A 24,726-nucleotide genomic window follows, 5' to 3' on the forward strand; every position below is an offset into this window, starting at 1 on the left:
AAGGAAGGGTTCTCCAAGGCTGGGCAATGGACCACGAGGAGTGAAGGCACATCCCAGTGAAGCACAAAGGGAAGTCACTGTTGTTCTTGCTGAAAGAAGACTGAGTCAAGGTGGGGGAAGGCACAGGAGGTACAGATGCCAGGCCAAAACCACCCTTGGCTAACGCGTTCCTGCCCTCAGGAAGGGTGTGGAGGCACAGATCCACTGGGGCTGGGTGAGAATGTTTCAAAGGGAATCAGAGAAAAGTTAGCAAAGCAGATGAAGCAAGAAGAAACTAAGGCCCCCGTGTTGTAAGCTAGATGTTTCTTCTCGTCTCAGTGGGTGAAACCAAAGTCCCTAAAATGCACCATGATCTGGCCCCTCATGACCCCTCCAACCTCAACCACTAACACTCTCCCTTGTGCTTACTCCACTCCAGCCACACTGGCCTTCTGGTATACCTGGTACAGCCCTACCTCAAGGCCTTTGCACACACTGTCCTCTCTATGGGCAACACTCTCCTCCAGATAGCCACTTGCTTTTTCTCGCTTACTTCTTTGCTTTTCTCCACAGAACCTCCCATCTTCTACCATATTATCTGACTTACTTTGGTTTGTTTACTGGTCGTTGCTCTCTTCTCTCCACGGCAATGCAAGCACCATAAGGGCAGAAACTTGGTCTGTTTTGTTCATTGCTGCTCCCTAATCACAGAATTACCATTGGACCACAGTGGGCTCACAAAAGATGTTTGTTGAATGAATCCGTGAATGAATGAAAGGGTCAACTTGGTCACCCACTGGAGTGCATTGGCAATAGAAGGGTGAATGTAAGAGGAGAAACAGGTGGCAGAAGAGGGGAAAAGGAGAAGGAGCGGGAAGGAGGGAGTAGGGGGAGCCGAGGTGTAGCAGAGAGGTGAGGGAAATGTGTACCATATATTTTATTTGGAGGGATTTTTTCTAATGATGTTTTCAGTGAGAGGGGTTCCATCTAACCGATGTTTAATAAAGCCATCTAAAAGTAAAGGTGAATATGTTATCAGTTATTGTCATGTAAGGAGTGATCTTGAGGTCAGTGTTCATTGACCTTCTAATCCAGAATGAGACACTGGCCATTTTTTAACATATGAGAGAAGAGTCGACAAGATTGAGCTACATGGACAAATGAATTTTCTTGGAATTTTGGACATCAGTGCACACACAGACACAAACTTGTCTTGTTACCTAAAGGCCTAATCTGGACGACGATAATCTGATTCAGAATGATGAAAAGCTCAGTCTCTTGCTCTATAACAGTAGCTATAAAATTAGTGCATTATTCATAAACTTTGTACCACCACCATTTTATGGAAGACTTGCCCTTGTGTCAAGGGCTGTATTAAGTGCTTTCCATGTGGTATTTCATTCACTTTTCATGACCTGTTGAGTAATACTATAATTATCACATTACTATAAGAAAACTGGAGATGAAAAAGAGCAATTATTTTGCCCACAATTATACAGCCAGTGCATGGTAGAATTAGGATATAATCACAGAGAGACTTTAGGGTAGGGAATGGTGAACCTTTACTATAAAGGACCAGATGGAAGATACATTAGGCTTCGTGGGGCATAAGTTCCTTTGTCATTGCTACTCAATAATGCCCAACAAGAACAGCCATACGTAATATGTAAATGAATGGGTGTGGCTGTGTTCCAATAAAACTTTATTTACAAAAATAGGTGGTGGACATATTTTGTCTACGGGTTGTCATGTGCTGACTGTGCTTGAGAGTCTATGCTTTTGACCCCTGAGCTGTAATACCTGGGAAAGTGTGGGAGGAGGGCAAAGAGATGGCTGAGCATTTTCAACAGTCAGCTCTAACAGCCCAACATGCTGCCAGTCTGCGGGGATTGGCCGAGACCACAAGGTGAACTCACCAGGGACGGATGGTGGCAGGCAGGCACTTACATTTCAACGATGCCCTCTGGCAAGTTGGCGGGAATCTCTGTCAGGCCCTTCCCTCGACAGTCCACGATGTTATTACTGCAAGTGCAGGCTGAAGGGCAGGAAATGGAGTTGGCATTGCAGGCTGGAGGCTCTGAGTGGGGGCCTGTGGGGTCAGAACACAGTGGTCAACTCATGTCAGTGTGAGGAGCTCCCTGGGCTTCTGTGATCCTTAACCAGCTTCCCAAGAAGGCAGCGCTACCTCATCACCTACCTGAAAAATGATCGCCAGCTGACATCACCCCTCATCTGGGAGTCACAGGTGCTACTGGCTAAATATTCAGCCAGGAGGAGATAGCCTGACCTTGACCTATTTCTGGATTCTTCCACCTGTTCTGTCATCTGATCGTGCCAGCTCTTCAGTCACAGAGTTGCTCTCAGAGTCAACTGCACATGGAAATACACCACTGGAATGCACAGCACATACCCGGGGACTGCTTTTTCAGGGGCCCAGAGTCTGAATGGCACCCCGAGGTTTTGATCTTTTATCTGGGGCTTGGCTACTGAGTTTAGATACACTTTCATTCCTTTCTCAAACCCAAGTGGGAGGAGAAAAGGTGACAGAATTTCCCCATTTGGGGCACTAATGGCCGAATGTCATCAACAGCAACATTCAAGGCCTGTTCAAATAGCGTTTCTGTCCAGAGATCATGCAAATAAAACTTATCTCATGAGAGATAAAGGTGAACAAGTTACTCCACATTTTGGGGCCTTAATTTTGCTTGAGGTGAGAACCCATGTGAATGTAATGCAAAGTGGTAAAAAAAGAAAAGAAAATGGTATGGAAGGTGCTTCCCTGGTGGTCCAGTGGTTAAGACTCTGTGCTTCCAACGCAAGACCAGGGAACCAAGATCCCACATCCAGTGAGGTGTAGCCAAAAAATTAAAAAAAAGAAAGAAAGAAAGAAAGAAAGCCAAGTGAAAATAAACATACACACTGGCAAACTAACTCAAGATTCAGAGAGTCATAAGAATCTTAATCAGTTTCTCTGGTGGTCACATCAAATCACTAACAGAAGTAAATTCCAATTTAAAAGACGGTGTATAAGTTTTCGTATTATGACTGTTTCTGCAAAGTGAAGTAAGACTCTCAAACCTGTGGTTAGTTTTTCAAACGTGGACAGGATGGTCCAAAAGGCCATTCAACCCAATGGCCTCCTCAGGACCTTACCACCCAGGGATCCAGCCAACAGGGACAATTTCAGTGTCTTTTCAGGTCCCCCTCTCAGAGCAAAGGGCCATTGGCTGAGAGCAGATTCAGACCAACTCTGCAAATATCCTCACTGTTCAGACATGGACTATGTGGTTGGGGGCTGTTGGCCAAAGATAAAAGGTGAAACATGGAAAATGTCTGTAGAGAAAGATGATTTTGGTTTGGCCCCTGTTCACTGCAGAAGCTGAGGCTGGGAAGCCAGAGCAAGTCTAGCCACAGATGTTGAATCGGAGGACTGACTGGGCCCGGGGCCAGTCCTTGTTCAGATATTGAGTGAGCCTTCCAGTGGAAGGCCCCCCACTGCATTCAACAGTCCCTGTACCTGGGGGCGGTCCTTCTTCAAGACTCAAATCGATGCCTGTGGCTCACTTAGGAACATTTGCTTTGCTAGAAAGTGCTAACTCAGTGACCAAAGCTTCTTACTTCCCTTGGCTTCACTTTCACACACACACACACACACACACACACACACACACACAATTTCAAAACATCCTCTTAGATGGAACATTCAAGAAAATATTCTTGTGTAGGGTACAAGGACTTCAAACTCTCCAGTATCACACTAGTGGATCTAACAGAGACCATGGACAATGCCAGTGAGATGACAATGTACATTAAAATCCCCAAGTGAAGCATTCCCTTAGAGAGCAAGGTGGTGCTGGCTTTGTTCCAAACTGGTAAAGTCTTTACACTTCTGAGAAAATGACAAACCCAGAGGGCTGGCCTGTAAGAAACTCAGGTCAGGAATGAGATTATCGTGGCCAAAAGTGTGGGCTCTGAAGTCGCATGGGCTCAATTTGAACCCTGATTCTCTACTATTATCCTTAAGTCCTCCTGTCTCAGTTTTCCCCATCTTTAAAATGGGGGAAAACAACAAACCTTACTTCATAGCATGGCTTTGTTGTGAAGGTGAAATTAATGCATGTGAGGTATTTAGAAGAGTTTGTGGAACATAGAGCTCAGTCGTGTTATTTGTTATTGTTATTAACAATGGGTCTGGCTCGGCCACAAATTGTCTGCAGGATGTTGGGGGAGTCACAGTACCCACCCTGAACTTTTCTGCTGCCATCTCAGTGAACAAGAAGCTCTGACTGCACCACTGACACCCTTCTGAGTCTAAAGGTCAACCACTGCTCTTCAGACAAATGGAAGCAGGAGGACTAGAAACCTGACCGCCTCCCCTCCTCTGCTCCCTCTCTTTGCAGCTGGCAAAGAAGATCTATTGTGGGCAGGGCTCTCGTCCCCTCACCCACATCCTCCCAGGGAGGCACAGAGCAGGAAGGCTTCAGATGTCAGGGCTTCTGAAGTGCAGTGGTGCCCAGCAGAGAAAACCGCCGTGCCTGGCCCTCCACATCAAGGGGCTCGGGCGCCTGGCCAGCCAGGGAGACGTGCCACGCCCGGCCCCTTCCTGGAGGGCAAGTGTCAGGGGCTGCATGGAGCGCCCTGAGCCTGAGCGCTTGCCTTTCCATCCACTGAGGCACAGGGTCTCTGGCGGCCGTGCCTCTTTTGATCTGTCAAACTGTGATGTAGAGGGGGTGTGTCAGAAAAGAATGGAAGAAAGACATTATGTTCTGGTACTCCTATGGGCAAAAGGAGGTTCTGAAATGGAGTTTCTTCAAAGGGACCCCTTCTGACTTTTAGGCTGAAATGAATTCTGTTTAAAGCAGATCCAGACTGCAGCCTTGAGTCCCTCTGTAAACAAGCTGGGTGTTTCATGGGGTGGCTCTGATTCGGAAGAAAGGGTGTGCTGCATTGTAAGGGATGTTGTCAAGGCAAAAAAGCCTTTGAAAAGATTCCTTAACCAGGTCAGTAACAACACCTTTAATTACACAGAGGGAAACACTGGTAATTATAGCCTCTGTCAGCATCCTGGGCTGGCAGCTCCCCAGCCAGGTATTCACACGTGGTGAGGGTGCTCCCCTCTTGTAACAAAACACGGTCTAAGCCAGGCTTGAAAGATGAGTTCACTTTCCCTGCAAACACTTCCCCTGAGTCAATGCTGGAGGGGACCAAGCCCATTTCCCTTTGGGTCTCTGAATCCTGTGCTGGCAGGAGTCTCTCCCTTAGGCCTTGTGTCTCTGGACAGATGGATGTTAAATTCTACAAGGGCAGCAACCTTTTCCACCTTCTTCACGATTACATCTTCAGTGCCTAGAATAGGGCCCAATACAAGTCAATAAACACACCTTAGGCGAGGGAGAGGATGAATCCATGAATGAAATTGGCTCAGAAGCCTTAGAGAGGTGGGGCCTGAATGTCACCAAGCTCTGGAAGGACCCTAGGGGCAGGCTCCCTGAGTTCCGAGTGCCCTGGGCTCTTGTCCATAGGATCAGTCCCAGCGTGGGGAGACGAACGGCTCTGGGGAAACAGGACTCTCAGGCTGAAGCGCAGGTCATCTTAACCACAGTGAAGGCCACTGGTCCAGTCTCCTGCAGCCCCATCTGAGCCGAGACCCCCGCGCGGATCAGCAGGGACGTCCAGGCCCTGCGCCAAGCTCTGTCTGCAAAGCCACCCCTCCCAGCCTTTCCTGTCCACACACACGGAGGCCAAAGAGAGTGGTGCAGGGGACAGTCAATTTCCAAGGGGGACTAAGCGCGGAAGCACCTACCTCTCTACCCAGGAAAATCTATGACTACAGGCTAGGAAGCAGAAAGGAATGGGAACAGAGTTTTAACACTGGGATAGGAGTGTGTACAGATCTTCAATGGGAGGGTCTCTCTAGGTATGCGCCTGCTCCATGCACATGTGTCCCCATTGCATGATGTGTTCTCTGGGGACCCATGAGTCCTCACGGTCCTCAAGCGAGCCTGCTGATGGGTACCACCCCCTTCCCTCCCTGGCACAGCAAAGGCCTTAAATCAGAGCATAGCAATGGACTAGTGGGTAGACCTTCTGTCACCTACTCTCTAAGACATCCTCTCATAAACTTAGCAGTGCACAGGGACTTGCTCTTCCTTTCCTCGTTTGAAAGTGAGTGCCCGGGCCCCTCTGCTCTTGGACCTCTTTCAGGCCCAGCGTGAACACGCTACTGCCCTGGGGTGGAAGGATGTGCTCATCAGAGCAGGCAGACGGGCATGCGGCCCAGGTGCCTGCCTCTGCTCTGGGGTACCATCTCACCTTTCCTCAATCACTACCAAAGCTCGAGAATTGCAATAAGGAGTCAAAGCTACCTCAGAGGTACTTCAACGAGGGAGCTGAGATGTCCAGCCTTCAGAGATCTCCTAAGACTACCGGCCTGTGGTCCAGTGTCTGGAGGGAAGGCAGGGCAGAGCTCGGGGGGAACAGACACGTTGGCCCTTCCTGATCTTACTGGTCATCAAGGGAGCTGCTTCCCAGCCCTGGGAGCCCTCAGCGAGGGAGAGGGCAAGAATGCATTCCCAGCTGGAACTCTCACAGGGTGAGAGCCTGTGGGTACCCGCATGGACACTGCACAAATTCTCCTCCCTCTACTGACTACAAGCTGCCCTCCAGTTCTACAGGAGAGGAAAAATGGAGACATGACCAGGGCAGTGATCAGCGTTGACTCCTGCTCAGGGCTCACTGCATTTTTATTCTTCTCCTTGTTGGCAAATGAAGGTGATCATCATCCTAAAAGCCCAGATGAGTGGGGCTGAAGTCACTGAACTTCAGATCCAGAGAGGGCCATGGAGATGGGGTAAAAACAGAAGTCTTGAGAGAGGAGCATGCGTGCCCAGGGACACAGTTGTGCCATTCTCCCAAGAGTAGCTAACGTTGGCGGGGTACTACCTATGCGCTGCCTTAAGTGCTTTGGATGTGTCATCTCACTTGACCCTCATAAAACCCCTGATGTAGGGACTTCAGTGGTGGTCCAGCGGTTAAGATTCCATGCTGCCAATGCAGGGGACTTGGGTTCTATCCCTGGTCAGGGAACTGAGATCCCACATGCTGCACAGTATGGCCAGGAGATTAAAAAAATTAAACTAAAAACAAAAAATACCCTGACATAGATCCATTATGTTTACTCCCATAATAGAAGGGCTCTTCTACCATCTCCTCTGCCAAGAAGACACCCACCATGCTTTTCTATTGCCCTGAAACAGAAAACGCTGAAGTCCTGAAATCTTGGGCGGCAGGAAGAGAAGGCTCAGGGGCAAGACTCAGACTGCGTCAGCCACACTGGAGACTGCTTGACATGCTTGTGTTAGAGCCCGGTTTCTTTCTGTCTGTCTTTAAAAAGAACTTCACCCAGTAGAATGAATATAGTTGGAAAATCCAATGGCCTGGTGAGCATATAGAAATAAATTAATTCCAGTATTCAAATTAAGCATCCCTGTTGCCCTCTGGCCTTTCAAAAGCCAACAACAGACTGAATGACAATGGGACTCAAGCAATTATGATGAGAATATAAATGAACGTGATTTAAATACCAGAGGCATGATCATTTGGGGAATGACTAAATAAACCTAATAATCTCATTCCTGCAATGTCCAATTATGGTGTTTTAATTAAAACCTCCTAAGGAGATGGGCGGCTAGTCATGGCTTACCTTAATTATCTTTATACTTAGTAACTAGTCTCAAATTTTAAAAAAAAGGAAGTAGAAGGAGAAAGTTTCTCGTTTCCAAGGAGACACACCTATTTCATTTTAATAATAACTGAGGAAGAGTTTGTTGAGAGGCTGTTAGGAACCAGCAGTGCTCTAGGTGATGGGGCACCTGGAAAAAGTAAGACATGGCCCTTTATTACTAGAGACAGGATCGATCTTCATGAAGAGATATCTCACATTCAAAGACACATTAACAGGTTCAAAGATGCTCAGAGGATGGTGGGAAGGGTTAACTAGGGAGTTTTGGATCCACATATACACACTACTATATTTAAAACGGGTAACCAACAAGGAGCTACTGTACAGCACAGGGAACTCTGCCCAACGTTAAGCGAAGCCTGGATGGGAGGGGACTTTGGGGGAGAATGGATGCACGTGAATGTACGGCGGATCTGCTCGGCTGTGCGCCTGAAGCTGTCACGTTGTTAACTGGTCAAACTCCAATTTAAAATAAAAAGTTTTAAAAAGATGTTCAGAGGAAAGAGATAATTAACTCAAGAGGTCAAATATTTAGCTAATACCCTTGACCATATTAAGGCACCAGGAAACTGACACAAGGAAGAGAAAACCTAGAGTTTAAACTCCAAAATAAGCCCTTTACGTAAGGATGGGAAACAAAATTCAGCAACTTGCAACTCACATGAGCCTAAACATGGCCAAAGCAGAACCTTTTCTCCGATCTATCGTATGAACTCATAAAGTCCATTCAGGAACTCTTCCAGTCCTATGGCCCTAAGCTTTCTCTTAAAACAAGGGAAATTAACAGACAAATCCTTTCAGCAAGAGCGAAAGGAGACCAAGCAGTCCCACTGTATATCATAGAAAATCATTAATAATAAATAAAATAGTCTCCCACCCTTGTGAAAGAGTCCCAGTTGTCTCCCCAGGGGAGTAAACTAAACGCCTTTGATTGAAGGGGACCGTTGACAGAGGAGATGAATTTTACCCAAGTGTGCTGCTAGCAAATTTCTGGGTTAACTGGCATCATAAGAAGCCTGTAGCCAGGGCTTCTGGGGAGAAGAGGCTGGGCTCCAGACAGCCAGATTTAATTCAGAGGGAGCTATCAGGGACTCGGGCAGGCAGGGCCCTCGCAGGCTGAGAGAGATAAAGCTCGTTTCTGTCTCTGGGGTCCTGTGTCAGGTGAACTGTTTGATGCCGCATAGGGGTGCAGGGAGGTTTCTCTTAGGCTGCCTGGGGAGGGACCTCTGGTGATGAACATTCAGAGGGACGGCCTAATTGCTGCCCTAAGCCTTCTCTCTCCTCAGCAGATGACTTCATTTTTTTAAAGAAGTGTTCACGCCCCTTCTTTCTTGACGGAAGTCCGTCTCTTGCGGGTTATGGGAGGAACAGCTTGGAAGAGGCAGAAACCCTGGTGGTTTTGCAGCTTTAAACAACCGCCATCAGGTCTGTCCCAGACCGCCTCCTTCAGATGCCGTGCTGGGCTCTGCCGTGGGGCGGGCCTGCCCCCTCAGAGGTGGGCTTCACTTCACAGGGCTCGAGTTATGGTGGCAGGTACATAAGAACAGCCCATCTCTTTGACCTCCTGCATGTCCACAGGCTGAGCCTTGCTCCACACTGCTTCCCCTAGCACCCCCCTTTTTTTAACAGTCTCACCAACTACCTTGAATCATTATTAAAGATATAATACTTTTTGGAGGGGCTGCTCCTCCTGAATCCCACTAATGAGATGCTTCATTCATCATGATGTTCAACTCACCAGTTCCCCTGGCCATTGTATCTGATTGACTTTTCAGAAAGTAACCCAGCACAGCATCCTGTTTTTAATTCTTCAGAACCTGGGAAAAACATCTAAAAAATCCCCCATGCATAGGGGCTCCAATGTGTCACTCCCCTAAATTTATACTATGAGCGAGAGGGTAGAGTACAATAGCCTATTCATGTCCCGAGTCTGTGGATTAAATTCTCATGTCCTTAAAAGACACTTGGCTTTGTATTAAGAAGCTATAGGGACCATCACAGCAATAAACAAGACCGCTATAAGCAGGGGATGTGATAAAGGTAACAGTCACCTGTATAACTATTAACCCACCTGTGAGTCCATCCTAAAGGAAATCAGTCCTGAATATTCATTGGAAGGACCGATGCTGAAGCTGAAGCTCCAATACTTTAGCCACCTGATGCGAAGAACTGACTGCTTGGAAAAAATCCTGATGCTGGGAAAGACTGAAGGCAGGAGGAGAAGGGGATGACAGAGGATGAGAGGGTTGGATGGCATCACCGACTCAATAGACATGAGTTTGAGCAAACTCCAGGAGTTGGCGGACAGGGAAGCTTGGTGTCCATGGGTCACAAAGAGTTGGACACGACTGAGCAACTGGACTGAACTGAAATCCAGCCTTTTCAGAGGAGGGAGACTTGGGGCAGCAGCACCCTCGGGATCCAGGAGGATCAGCCTTCCCGCCCTGGGTTTTGGGTCCTGACTGCTGCTGGGTAAGCAACGTCTCGGCACTGCTCTGATGGGAAGGTGCTTTTGTGACGAAGTGTATTCGTGTTGGTGCGTAGCTTTAAACTTGGCACCCACCTATAATGATGTGCTTTACCATTTTCCCTAATTAGTTTTTCTCACTAGCTCTTAGATGACTCCTGCACTCTATAATTATTTCTTTCACTGGCACTTACGCTGATATTGTACCCTTTGCCTAATAATTACTGTAATTACAGTCACTATATTTGAGTTTGGTGCCTGTGTGATAAACGGTTTTATTATGTGTTTGATGGAAAGTGATTTCTAAGTGGGTGTCTATAGGAAATTGTTGAGGTACTGCTCAGAGACATGTTAAAATGTTTTTGGATAATAAGGAATTTGATGAAGCTGTAACATGACAGGGGAAAGCAGCAGAGTGTGAAGTTAAATTCAAGGGAAATTCCTACATATGGCAAATGCAGCCTAAGAGCCGGAGAGGACCAGCCTGTACTCCTGGCCACTTGCGGTCCCTAACATGTAGTCGGCTTCTGTACTGAGAAAGCTCCTTTTTCCTTATTTCTGCTCAGTGTTACGTGGCAGCCTGGATGGAAGAAGGGGACTAGGGGAGAATGGAAACATGCACATGTATGGCTGAGTCCCTTCACTGTTCACCCGAAACTATCACAACATTGCTAATTGGCTAGATCCCAATATGAAAAGTTTTTGGTGTTGAAAAAAATTAAAATTTAAAAAAAGTTCCTTTTTCTACACATCAGCACTCCAAGATCAGCCTTTAGAAGCCACTGGACCCAATTGCAGGACTGAGCTCCTGAATTTCAGGAATGCCTCTTTGGGGATCTCTCCAACTGAATACTCTCTGTTTTTGAGGCAATCAAGAGATTAGCTCTACATCCTTGTCACTGGAAAAGGGAAGACTTGATGGGATTGGAGAATGTCAATGAAAGTAAAAACAAATGAGCAAATAACGTTTAGGACCCAAGGCAAAGGTAACCTCCTCTGAGAAGCATTTCTCAGGTCACTCAGTCACCTCGCACCCTGGGGACCTAGGCTGCCTTCAGTTACGCTCTGTTTTCTGTGCTATTACACTTCAATTACCCACAGATCAAACTCTCGTGTTTGTTCGGCACATTCTGTGGGCCCACTAAACTCTAATAATTAAGCTCCACTCATTAGCTCTCACCAAGTGCTGTGTATCATGCTAACTGCTTCATATGATTATTTCATTGGATCCTCCCACCCGTCCCTTGAGTTATAGACGACGATTATTTCCATTTGGCAGACATGCAGCAACTTACCAAAGTCACACACCACTAAGGGACAGAGCTAAGATTTCCAAGCAAGCAGGTTTGGAAATAGCCTCCATTAGCCTGGGCTTAGGAATGCGTTTGGCCAATGTTAAAGGACCTAACGAATGTTAGCTTCTCAGGATTGATGGACTCTGAGGCTTAACAGAAAGGGATCCATGAGTTCCTTCAGTAAGAGCTTCTTTCCTGGCACGCCTGGAGGCACACTAGAGCGCTCCACACCAAGCTCTGGGCATGTGTTCATGGCTGAGATGGGCTCACAGGTGGGCGAGCGGCAGGACAGGAGGGGAGGGGAGCCACGCCATCTCACCTGAGCACACGTACTCCTTCTTCTGCACGTCTGCCACGTTGAAGCCCCGCAGGTGCACAGGAGCCATGCAGAGAGTGAACGGGCCGACGGTCCGCCGCTGTCGCAGCCAGTCCGAGAGCCAGGCCAGGTGGCAGTCACAGTACAGGTGGTTGGAGTGGAGGCGCCTGGGAGCGGGGGAGAGGGGGGAGAGGCTGTCACCGCAGGAAGTGGGGAGGCTGCCTCTGGCAGAACGGGGTGCCGAGCCTCCACGCTCCTTTGCCCAGCATGACCATCCTCGGGATCCCAGGGAAGAACTGCCCTCTGCACTGCGAACTGCCACAGCAGCCTCAACCCTCCTATTGCTAAGCCACGAATGACAGTCATCTTCTCGTGCCAGCCACATCCAATGGTGGCCTTCAGGGTTCTGAGCAATTCCCATTTCTTAATAGTAATTCCACCCTTTCATCTCCACCAGGGAAAGCCTCAGCATATAGGGTGGCGTTACCACACTGACAATCCTGATTCAGGTCCAAATTCCAAAAGGGTGACTGGGTGCAAATGTCGGTACTTTAGCTAACTTGAGTTACAGATGGCTTGCAACAGCTTCCTCATGGCCATGCCCTAGTCTATAGTGAATTGTGGCCAAGATTTGCCACAATCTTTTCTCTCCCTCCTTCATTTCCACTCTAAATCTCTTTAATGGACCCCCTTCAGAATGTCACGCTGGGCTTCCCTGGTAGCTCAGCTGGTAAAGAATCCACCTGCAACATAGGAGACCCTAGTTTGATTCCTGGGTTGGGAAGATCCACTGGAGAAGGGCAAGGCTACCCACTTCAGTATTCTGGCCTGGAGAATTCCAAGGACTGTATAGTCCATGGGGTCGCAAAGAGTCAGACACGCCTGAGTGACTTTCACTTTTCCTGTCACACTGGTGAGCCTAAAACACCGCTGTGTGCACTAGCCAGGGTAAGCAGGTCACAAAGAGAAGGGGGCTTTCTGAAGAAAGCATCTTCTCTCCATCCTCCTATTTAAATAAGGTATTATGCATACAGACTCCTGCAAAGCAGAGCAATCTCTCCGGAGCGCCTTTTATCGCCTTCCCAAGTTCAATTCCACCCGGTGTATTTGCTCTTCTAACTGCTTCAGGGCTTCTGAAAAGGCTTTCCATTTGTTTTCAGGACTCTTGGGCTTTCTCCCTCTAGTAGCTATAATTTCAGGTCGATTTCTCATTCTGGACTAAGATTCCTGAGAGGGATCTGCAGATTCCATATCTGAGGGGAACCCCAATTGGTTAAGTGGAATTTCATTTCCACTGACTGGAGGGCAACCTAAGGATAGCCAGGGCTTCTAAAGGTTCTTCCCAAGGTTCTGTATCAGGGGTTTCCAGTGTCCACACTCCCTACCAACCTCGGTCATTACAAGTAGCCCGCGGGTGAGTTCTAGTCATGACAGTTCATCATAGACTTGGCTTTCTGATGTCAATTTCAATGCCCCATCCTGCACATGCTAATCAGCCAGCCATATCTTGGGGTTTTCGAGTACTCTGTGTTATGCCAGTTAATACTGCATGGCAGCCCAAAGCAGTTGGCTCGGGCTACATCCGTGCCTGATGTGGAGAGAGCTGAAGGGCTCTTGACCACACTCCACTTAGTACAAGGTCAACACTGCTAAACATTGGCTGAGTGCAGCTCGTCTGTGCTGCCTGCAGGCAGAGACTCCCTGCCACTGCATGGGTGCAAACCTCGGGCAAGCCAGGGCCACTGAGGAACTCGGCAGCCTCAGGGTGGGGCCCCCAGATCCCACTGTATCCGACTGACTAAATGAACCCATATCCCACCCAGAATATAATTTTTTTTTCTGCTGAAAAATATTTGAATTTTTTTTTACAATTTTGTTTAAAAGTGATGAATTGTGATGTTATAATTTTCTTTTCATACTTCAGAGCCAATACTTTAAGGTCAAAGCCAGTTGCGTGAGGACAGAGACTGTGCCTGTAATGGGCCCAGAGCAAATCTCACTTCTGAGCATCAAAGTTCAGGTCCTGATGCTGTGGAAGTGAGCCTGGCTTCCTCTTAGGCTGGCACTCCAGGAGAGAGGGACAACAGGACGGAAGGGGGAGGGGAGGAAAAACCCTAAGCTTGGGGGAAGGGCCTCAGCGCTAAGGAAAGCAAGACATATGTGTATTCAACAAAGATGACTCCACTTTGTGCCAAGGACAGAGCAGAGCCTGGTGAAAGACCTAGAGTTGGTTATTCTTTCCTAAAGAGCATGAAGGGGAGAAGGGAATCCCTTTTCTGCACTGGGACCTGTTGGGAAATTGCAGCATGAGGGAAAATGATCTGTCTCCTGACCCATCAGTGAGCTGTTGAGAGAGAGAGGAATGGCCAGGAATACACCACCAGCTCAAAAGGCTACCTATGAAAATGGTGATGGTGCAGCAGCTCTTGGTGACAAGGTGGAGCAGAGGTGGGCTGCAGTGGCACACACAGGCTGAGGCACCAGAGGTTTTTTTGTGTGTGCCTTTTAATGAATTTGGCTTTTACTGGGAAAGGCGGTTGCCCTCTTTGGCGCTGAGGTATGGAAGGTAAGGAAACAAGGTGGATCAATGCAAACAAATTCCCATCAGTTCCAATGAGAAGGAAGAGATCAATGAAACAACACAAATGAGATTTAGGTAAGTCAGATCCTTATTGAGCTGATAAATTTCTGGGATAATCAAAATGTCAGAGGTTTTCCTTTTGGAAGATTATATTAAGCTGTTTCTTCCTGAATCCCCACTGGCCAGTCCTAAGCCACTCGTCTTCTTAAGCCAGCTATAGATGGCCCTTACCCTTTTGTCTGTTTCTGTAGGAATTTCTCCTCTCCCAAGTAGGAACATGGAAAAGCGGAGACCCAAACTGTCTTTGAAGCCATATGAAGGCCCTTGTCAAAAGCCGAGGGGCATGGATGGGCTCAGGCCTCCCCTCTTGGAATTTTACCTGCCTGGAGAGCTAAGCTGAGCTGAGTCTTTCAAGATGCCTTTTACGTCACGTTTGGGAGATCCAATTGAGCAATATCATCCCAAACACTAATATTAAAAGAAAAGAATAATCATGATGATCTTGAAACTTGAGCCCAGACACGGCCAGGAGTATTCTTAATTTTCTTGAGTGAGGAAAGAAATGATTTTGATTACTTTCAGTAACTTTTGTGATGGTGATGATATAGGGGAGAGTGGCCTCCTGTGGCCCTTCAGCAACGTGAGAGCTCAGGTCTCCCCTTTCTCAACTCACCTGATGCCCTTCTGCTTTTGTTCCTAGAGCTTAACTCTAGGAGGTCAGCTTCTGAGAAGAGCTCAGCTTCTGAGGTCAAAGTGTTGGAATCTGACATGGGCTCTGTGCTTTTTTGAGTTTGACCATGGGCAGTGATTTAACCCTGGTTCTCGGTGTTACCAGGCTTCCCACATGATGCTAGTGGTAAAGAATCCGCCTGCCAATGCAAGAGACGTAAGAGACACAGGTATGATTCCTCAGTTGGGAGGATCCCCTGGAGGAGGGCGTGGCAACCCACTCCAGTATTTCTGCCTGGAGAATCCCATGGACAGAGGAGCCTGGTGGGCTACAGTCCATAGGGTCGCAAAGAGTCAGATATGACTAAAGTGACTGAGCACGCAAGCATGCATGCTCAGTGTTATCATCTATAAAATGGTAATATTAATGGTGCCTTCTTCCTAGAGCTGTTGTGAGGGTCAAAATGATCCACGAAAAGTGCTTAGGGACTTCCCTGGTGGTCCAGTGGTTAAGACTCCACGCTGCTAATGCAGGGATTGTGGGTTTGATCCCTGGTCAGGCAACTAGGATCCTGCATGCTATGCAGTGTGGCCAAAAGATTAAAAAGCAAAAGTGCTTAGCGCTCAATTTGGGATACCATAAACTCATGAAGACATATTTGCTATTATTATTCTTACTGTACGGAGACTAGCTCCAGACCTCAGGCTCTTCTCAACCCAAGGTCCTGCCTGTACAAGGTTATCACCTCTTATCCACCAGAGCATCAAGGCAGCTAGATGGTTCCTGCCACTTGCTCTGTGGTCTCTTCCTGATGGAAACGCCATATTGCATGTTGGCAAAACCACCTTTACAGGAGATAAGGTGAATGAATACAAATGCCAATTTGTAGAAGGTGCCTTTTAGCCACAGACGCTAAATTAAATTTCCAGCAAATCCTTTTAGAGAGGGTCAGTGTTCATTTTCTATAAAATGTGGCTTTCTGAATTCAATATAAAAGCTTTCCTTTAGAAATCCCATTTATGACTTCCTTCCTCTCCCCTCTTCCCTCCTTCTTCACCACCAGCACACCCCCCCCTCCCCATCCCCACCACGCTTTAATTACAGTGAAGGGGGATTAGTCAGCTCAGGTCTCCAGGGAGTTCTTTGCAGAGCCATCTCTGAAATTAAACTAAAGAGAAAATGGCAGCAGGCAGGGAGCAAAGAGAGCAGACGAGATTGATTGATTGATCTGAGCTCATCAGATGAGTGTTCAGGACCACAGGAAAGTATGACCACAGAAACAAGCAGAAGAAACTCTCCCGCCCTCCTCCCCAGCACCTACAACACCCACACAGAGCGCCCAACATCCAGACCTGGCCGGCTTCCCTGCCTCCCAGGGCCCCTCCTGGCTCTGACTGATTTTCCCACAAAAAAGTAATAGGAGAGGGAGCGGACATCTCAGAGGAGCAGCCCACAGGAGCTGGGCTGCTGGTTTCTGCAGGTGAAAGCCATATTTCTTCTACTCAACCCACTGTCTGGGGAGATGCACTCCAAGGCTCACTTCTGCTTCCTGGCCGGAAGCCCCGGGCCATGCTCCATCTGTGGCTCACTCGTGGGTTGCTGTGGACTCCGAAGAGGCCTTGGAAGACCCCATGGTTTCTCCGGCATCATTCCCTTTTAAAAGGGAAGGAAGAGGATAGATTTTCTTGACTGAATTCTGCCATCCCAGGAGGGATCAAAGGAAGAAGCGGGGCACCATGATGGAACCTGAGCTCGGAGCCCCCTTCATATTGGGTGGCCAAAAAGTTCATGTGGAGTTTTCGTAAGATGGCATGGAAAAACTTGAATGAACTTTTTGGCTAACCCAATACTAAAAGGTCAGTGTTCATTCCAATCCCAAAGAAAGGCAATACCAAAGAATGCTCAAACTATCACACAATTGCACTCATCTCAAAAGCTAGTAAAGTAATGCTCAAAATTCTCCAAGCCAGGCTTCAGCAATACATGAACCATGAACTTCCAGATGTTCAAGCTGGTTTTAGATAAGGCAGAGGAGCCAGAGATCAGATTGCCAACATCCACTGGATCATTGAAAAAGCAAAAGAGTTCGAGAAACACATCTATTTCTGCTTTATTGACTGTGCCAAAGCCTTTGACTGTGTGGATCACAATAAACTGTGGAAAATTCTGAAAGACATGGGAATACCAGACCACCTGACCTGCCTCTTGAGAAACCTGTATGCAGCTTCAGGAAGCAACAGTTAGAATTGGACATGGAACAATAGACTGGTTCCAAATAGGGAAAGGAGTACGTCAAGGCTGTATATTGTCACCCTGCTTATTTAACTTATATGCAGAGTACATCAGGAGAAACACTGGGCTGGAAGAAGCACAAGCTAGAATCAAGATTGCTGGGAGAAATATCAATAACCACAGATATGCAGATGACACCACTCTTTTGTCAGAAAGTGAAGAAGAACTAAAGAGCCTCTTGATGAAAGTGAAAGTGGAGGGTGAAAAAGTTGGCTTAAAGCTCAACCTTCAGAAAACTAAGATCATGGCATCTGGTCCCATCACTTCATGGCAAATAGATGGGGAAACAGTGGAAACAGTGGCTGACTTTATTTTTTGGGGCTCCAAAATCACTGCAGATGGTGACTGCAGCCATGAAATTAAAAGACGCTTACTCCTTGGAAGGAAAGTTATGACCAACCTAGATAGCATATTCAAAAGCAGAGACATTACTTTGTCAACAAAGGTCCGTCTAGTCAAGGCTATGGTTTTTCCAGTAGTCATGTATGGATGTGAGAGTTGGACTGTGAAGAAAGCTGAGCACCGAAGAATTGATGCTTTTGAACAACTGTGGTGTTGGAGAAGGCTCTTGAGAGTCCCTTGGACTGCAAGGAGATCCAACCAGTCCATCCTAAAGAAGATCAGTCCTGGGTGTTCATTGGAAGGACTTATGTTGAAGCTGAAACTCCAGTACTTTGGCCACCTGATGCAAAGAGCTGGCTCATTTGAAAAGACCCTGATGCTGAGAAAGATTGAGGGCAGGAGGAGAAGGGGGAGACAGAGGATGAGATGGTTGGATGACATCACCAACTCAATGGACATGAGTTTGGGTAAACTCTGGGAGTTGGTGATGGACAGGGAGGCCTGGCGTGCTGCGGTTCATGGGGTCGCAAAGAGTCGGACATGACTAAGCAACTGAACTGAATACTAGCTAGTATTTGTTGCCTGGACACCATGACTCTCGGGACTGACTCTCCTCTACTTCTGTGATGTAAATTCTGCTGAGGCTCCATCAACAGAAGAAAAGCATCAAGTACCAATCTCTTAGATCAGCAGAGTCCATTTGCAGAGAAACTTTCAAAAGAGTTTCTGGCTCAGTGAGGGGACCTTCCCAGGTAATAAAGGCACTAGACATGTTCTCGGTATGGACTGTTAAGTGGGGATTTGCTTCTTGAGTACATACTTTGGAGGGCTTGAGCCCACCCAACTCATTACAGATAAAGCATAACTGCATTCTGATACCAGAATATCATCCAGGGAGCAGGAAAGCATGGTGGGTGGGGACTAGGAGGATGGGGTGAAGGAGGAGATAAGACTCCCTCTCCTCCATTGATCAGTGTGCATGTGTGTGTGCTCAAAATTGCTAAGTCATGTCTGACTCTCTGCGATCCCATAACTGTAGCTCTCTGTCCATGGGGTTCTCTAGGCAAGAATACTGGAGTGGCTTGCCATTTCCTCCCCAGGGGATCTTCCTGACTCAGGAATGGAATCCATGTCTCCTGTGTCTCCTGCATTGGCAGGCAGGTTCTTTGCCACTGAGCCATCTGGGAAGCTCCCACCAGTCCCAGAGGGGAAAACAGTCGTAACCCTTGACAGTACAATAGAACGGCCAACAGTACAGGGCATGAGCTAAACAAATGATGAACCATCACACCTCTATTCTAATGGCAGCGTAACACTAACAAAGTTTTCCAACCAGTGAGAAAACACAAAGATTTCCCCAGTCAAGGAAGATTCCCAGGGTGAAGAGAAATGAGCCGGCCCAGAGCAAGAAGGTGGAGAACCATGCATGCTCCGTGACCCTCCCCCAACATTAACACACCACTTAGTCAATAGCAGAGGGAGGAGGCATTTGGATGCAGGAACCGGGGGCAGTTTTACAAGCAGCCGAGAGTGCTGCCCCATGGGCCTCCTAAGGGCGGGAGCAGGTGGGGGAGGAAGCAGGGACCTCTACTCACAAGGTTCGAATCTTCGGCATGTGGTTGAAGCTGGTGACCAGGATGCGGCTGATGTTGTTGTTGTTGAGGGTGCTGCGGACAGAGAGGAGAAACACGTCAACAAAGGAGCATCATGGGAGGTGCCAGGATGCTTATGGATGGTGGGGGAAGGATGGATATGACTGCAAAAGGGACCATCCCTCAGCAGCCATGTGTCAAGCAGCAACCAGTGGATGGGGCTCCAGATGAGACGAGAATCTCTGTTTCCTTTTTAAGGTGGATCCCTCCTCCCCTCTGCTGCCCTCTTGGTACTTACTACCTGGAGCAATAAGGCTGCCCTTGTGAAATCCTGTTGTGAGGGTTTCATTACAACGTCACTAATTCCCACAACTATAATACAACACCAATTAAATATTGTCCTCATTTCAGAGAGAAGGAACCAGATACACAACACCTTGCTCAGTTACACATAACCCTACAGGGCAGCCTTTAACCTTGCATTATAGATGGGGGTGCTGAGCTTCAGAGAAGTGAAATCATGCTTCCAAGGATACACAGCTGTTAAGCTGTGGACACTGGATCTGAACCCAGCACTGTTTTTTAAAAAATGTATTTTTAATTGGAGGATAACTGCTTTACAATGTTGTGTTGGCTTCTACCATACACCAGCGTGAATCAGCCAAGGGTGTGCATAGTCTCCTCCCTCTTGAAGCTCCCTCCCACCTCCTCCTCCATCCCAGCCCTCTAGGTTGACACAGAGCCCTGGTTTGAGCTCCCTGCCTCACACAGCAAATTTCCGCCGGCTGTCTATTTTACTACGGTAATGTAGATGTTCCCATGCTACTCTCTAAATTCACCCCGCCGTCTCCTTGCCCCACGGTCCAAAAGTCTCTTCTCTATGGCTGTGTCTCCACTGCTGCTCTGCAAATAGGCTCATCAATACCATCTTCTAGATTCCAAACATATGTGTTAGTACACGATGTTTTTCTTTCTGACTTATTTCACTCTGTATAATAGGCTCTAGGTTCATCCACCTCATTAAAACTGGCTTAAGTGTGTTTCTTTTTATGGCTGAGTAATATCCCACCATATATATGTACCACAGCTTCTTTATCCATTCATCTGTCAATGGCCATCTAGGTTACTTCCCCACCCTAGCTATTGTAAATGGTGCTGCAATGAACCATTGTGAGTACATGTGTTTTTCAATTATGGTTTTCTCAGGGTACATGCCGAGTGGGATTGTTGGGTTAATGGTAATTTTATTCCCAGTTTTTAAAGGAATCTCCATACTGCTCTCCATAGTGGCTGTATCAATTTACATTCCCGCCAATAGTGCAAGAGTGAACCCTGCACTATCTTGCTCCAAACTCCTTGCTCTGCCCATTACACACACTGCCTCACAAGATGTGGAGAGGTTATTTTATGAGTAGTTTCCAGGCATCTTCTGACTCTTCAAGCACATCCTAAGTGAGTCTGTGAGCTCTGTGGGGACGGGGATTAAGTCTCTCTCTTGCGAAGCCCCACGACCATGGATGGGGACTCCTCTGGTATCTTGGTGCATGGGGGAAAAGGGAAGAGAGGGATGTGAGCTCCATCAATGGAACAAAATGAAATAGAATGAAATAAGGCTATAGGTAACTATAGTCCAAGGCTTACCCTTCTAGAAGGACTTACTATGGGAGCCCAGGGAAGCATGGCAAAGGAAATGGCAGCCCATTCCAGTATTCTTGCCTGGAAATCTCAGGGACAGAGGAGTCTAATGAGCTATAGTCCATGGGGTTGCACAAAGTCAGACACAACTTAACAACTAAACCACCACCATCACAGGGAAGCATGGCAGCCAAGGAAGCCATCACGTGGCTGGAGGTGGAACGTGATGGAGCAGGAGGGCCTTTCTGGGTCAGTGAGTTCAGTGGCTATGCAGACAGAAGCAACCATCTGTGGAAAGACTGGACCTAGCTCTCAGCTCTCTGACCCACACCTCCCTCACTATGGATCCCAAAGAGCAGGAGTTGGATCCAGCCCATGGTACACTCCTTGGTGACGGACCCTTGCTCCTGGGCTCCTCCAAGGTCACATCAGATACTCCCTCTCATCAGCCCCACTCCTCTTATGCTCTCATGGGACCCCACTGGCCCAGGAAGCAGCCTTCCCTGGAAAGGCTTCACTGGTTAAACAGACTTCTTTTGCCCTTGGCTCTTGATGAATATGTTATCTTACTCTTAGAATACCCTCTAACATTTTCCATCTTGTGTGTTACCACAGTCCATACATGGTTCAGATTGAGTCACATATACCCTAGTTGTGTGGTCTCGGGCAGATTATCACCATCACTTAGCCATAGATTCTTCACTGGAAGAAGAGGGCAGGCAATGGTATCTACCTCACAGGCTGGTGAAAGGCTTAGCAGACAGTATGTGCTTGGTAGGTGGAGGCTACCATTTAACTGACTTTGGTGGAGAGAACCTAGCCCTCTCCTGGTCATTCCTGTTCCCCTCACCCAACCCCAGATCCCAAGGGAATATAAACAGAGCTTTATCCTGCACACAGAGGCCCCTGTGCCCACCCCACCCAAGGGTCTGCACAGATGCCTTCTCCCCTGGGGACCCTAGTCCACAGCAGGATTCCAGGGACCACATCCCCTTCGACCCAGGCTATTTCTCAAGGCCTTTGGCCAATAAGACCTGGAAGAAATCTATTTACACAAAGGCACAGAACCTAATACGTTTTTCTCCCTCCCCTCATATTTCTTCTGCACCTACTGGCATTCTTCTGGCATTCTTTTAGGCATATGGTATTATGATAAAGTGGAATCAACCCAATTTACATTGCCAGCTTCAGCCCACTCAGGGAATTCATTAATGCATCAATTCTGACACCTAGCATTTTATGATCTTGAACCTATTCTGTTGCCTGTGGCTTATCTTTTCTATAGATGTGTGTGTGTGTTGGGGGGGTCTGAATCCATCCTATCTTCATACACCCAGGAGGTGTTCAGAATACGTCATCAGAGGGCGCAAGAACTTGTCACTTCCATCAGACCAGGCTGTCCTGCCTTGACAGGGAGCTTCCCCGGAGTGAGGGTCATGCTCCCTACCCCACCCTTTCTCCAGCAGATTAGGAATGCCTCCGGGGTGGAAGCAATGCCTTCATCTTTCTTCTATCCATCCCAGAGTTCCAGGCTCCACACCTGGGGGAGACCTAATTAGAATCGTTGACTCACTAATCAGACAAAAATCCGTGTCCCCCTTATCTCTCAAAAGCAAAGAGCTCAAGAAGCCTTTGCAGAAAAGAGGCTGCCTTCCAAACATGCCCAGCCACTCGACATCAGACTGAGTTCACAGCCAGCCCTAATTTAGCTGAATATACAGTGCAGTTATACACAGGACTTGGATTGTAACTGCATCCGGCAGGCGTCCGGCAGTGATGACTTATTAATGTATTACTACACTGATATTTAAATGTGAGCCGTAATGAGGGCAATAAAACATTTATGATAATAGCAATTATTCCAGAACTAAAATGACTAAACACAGTATTCAGACTTCCATGATTTGCTGGCCCAGGGACCTCAGAGGGTTGGTAACCTCTTGGACGTGGTTCTCCATGGAAGCTACAGTTTCTTTTTCCCTAATAAGCACAGATTTATTTGATTTCCAATCTTGGTGGCTTTTGCCCATGCAGGCAGCACTCTCTGGTTCTTGTGCTTAGGTCCAGCAGCTGGCATTTGATGAAGGTGGTGTTATCATAACCCTGATGCAGAGGAGCAGAATGGGGGTGTGTGTGTGCTCAGTCGCTCAGTTGTGTCCGACTCTTTGTGACTCCATGGCCTGTAGCCCACCAGGCTCCTCTGTTCTTGGATTTTTCAGACAAGAATACTGGAGTGGGTTACCATTTCCTCCTCCAGGGGATCTTCCTGACCCAGGGATCGAACTCGTGTCTCCTGCATTGGCAGATGGATTTGTTACCACTGTGCCACCTGGGGAGCCCAAGAGTGGGTGAGCATGGCCTCAAAGGCAAAGTCTTTGTTAAGATTCTGACTCTCCTACTTACAAGCTGTGCAACCATGAATAAATTTTCTTAATCTTACTAGGTTTCTTCCCATTTAACATGCAGAAACTAGCAGCATTGATCTCATAGAGCTTTGTTGGTGGTTCAAGGAGATGGTTCTAATAATTGCCAACATTAACCAAGAGCTTATTGTAGGCCAGGCAGGTATTGGGTTGTGGGTTCTACTTGTACCATCTCACTTAATTCCTACAACCACCCGATGAGGCAGGCACTTTCTGTCATCTCCATGTCAAGGATGAGGCAAGTATTGGTATCAGAACTTGACTCCAGAAATGATGCCTGTCTTCATTGTCTATTGCTGCTGCAACAGATTACCACACTTTCTACGGTTTAAAGCAACACAGACTTATCTCATACAGTCTAGAGATCAGAAGTCTGAAATGGGTTCACGGGACTGTGTTTCTTCTGGAGGGCTTTGAGGAGAATTCATTTCCTTGTCTTCTGCAGCCTGTGAAAGTGAAAGCTGCTCAGTCGTGTCTGGCTCTTTGCGACCCCAAGGGCTACACAGTCCATGGAATTCTCCAGGCCAGAATACTGGAGTGGGTATCCTTTCCCTTCTCCAGGGGATCTTCCCAACCCAGGTATCGAACCCAGGTCTCCCTCACTGCAGGAGGATTCTTTACCAGCTGAGCCACAAGGGAAACCCAAGAATACTGGAGTGGGTAACCTATCCCTTCTCCAGGTTATCTTCCCGACCCAAGAATCGAACCAGGATCTCCTGCATTGCAGGCAGATTCTTATCCCTTGGCTCCTGGTTCCTTCCTTGTATCACTCCACCCTCTTGCTTCTGTTGTCACACCTCCTACTGTTCACTGCAATGTCCTGCCTCTTAAGAGGACCTGTCTGATGACATTTAGAGCCTGACAGGATAATCCAGCTCAGGATTCTTGGCCATATTTTCCAAGTTCCATTTGGCACATAAGTTCCTGGGATGAGAACACGGGACACTTTTGAGGGGACATTATCCAGCTAGCTATCATGACCTTGAAATTAGGCATGGAAAGTATACGCACACTGGCTTGTAGGCAATAATCAGTAACTATTAGCTATTATTTTTGTAGCCTGGGATTCCCTGATAGCTCAGTTGGTAAAGAATCCACCTACAGTGCAGGAGACCCCGGTTTGATTCCTGGGTTGGGAAGATCTGTTGGAGAAGGGATAGGCTACCCATTCCAGTATTCTTGGGCTTCCCTTGTGGCTCAATTGGTAACGAATTGCAATGTGGGAGCCCTGGGTTCAATCCCTGGGTGGGGAAGATCCCCTGGAGAAGGGAAAGGCTACCCACTCCAGTATTCTGGCCTGGAGAACTCCATGGACCAGTCCATGGGGTCGCAAAGAGTCAGACATGACTGAGCAACTTTCACGCTTTTGGTAACCTGTGTTTGGTCTTTTATG

The 24,726-nt window shown here is 47.6% G+C and overlaps 1 protein-coding gene across 4 annotated transcripts in view; it reads right to left on the reverse strand.

Moving 5' to 3' along the window:
* Positions 1-24,726, reverse strand: part of SLIT3 (slit guidance ligand 3) — a 758,707-nt gene that overhangs the window by 155,657 nt on the left and 578,324 nt on the right. For all 4 annotated transcript variants that reach the window (XM_059878791.1, XM_024981391.2, XM_059878790.1 and 1 more), the window contains 3 exons: positions 19,279-19,350; positions 11,802-11,965; positions 1,927-2,068 (listed from right to left, as the gene is read on the reverse strand). In XM_059878791.1, coding sequence (XP_059734774.1) covers positions 1,927-2,068; positions 11,802-11,965; positions 19,279-19,298 — 326 coding nt within the window. In that variant the 5' untranslated portion in view covers positions 19,299-19,350. The remainder of the gene's footprint in view (positions 1-1,926; positions 2,069-11,801; positions 11,966-19,278; positions 19,351-24,726) is intronic.

This window comes from Bos taurus, chromosome 20 (assembly GCF_002263795.3).
Source record: "Bos taurus isolate L1 Dominette 01449 registration number 42190680 breed Hereford chromosome 20, ARS-UCD2.0, whole genome shotgun sequence".
NCBI classification, from domain to species: domain Eukaryota; kingdom Metazoa; phylum Chordata; class Mammalia; order Artiodactyla; family Bovidae; genus Bos; species Bos taurus.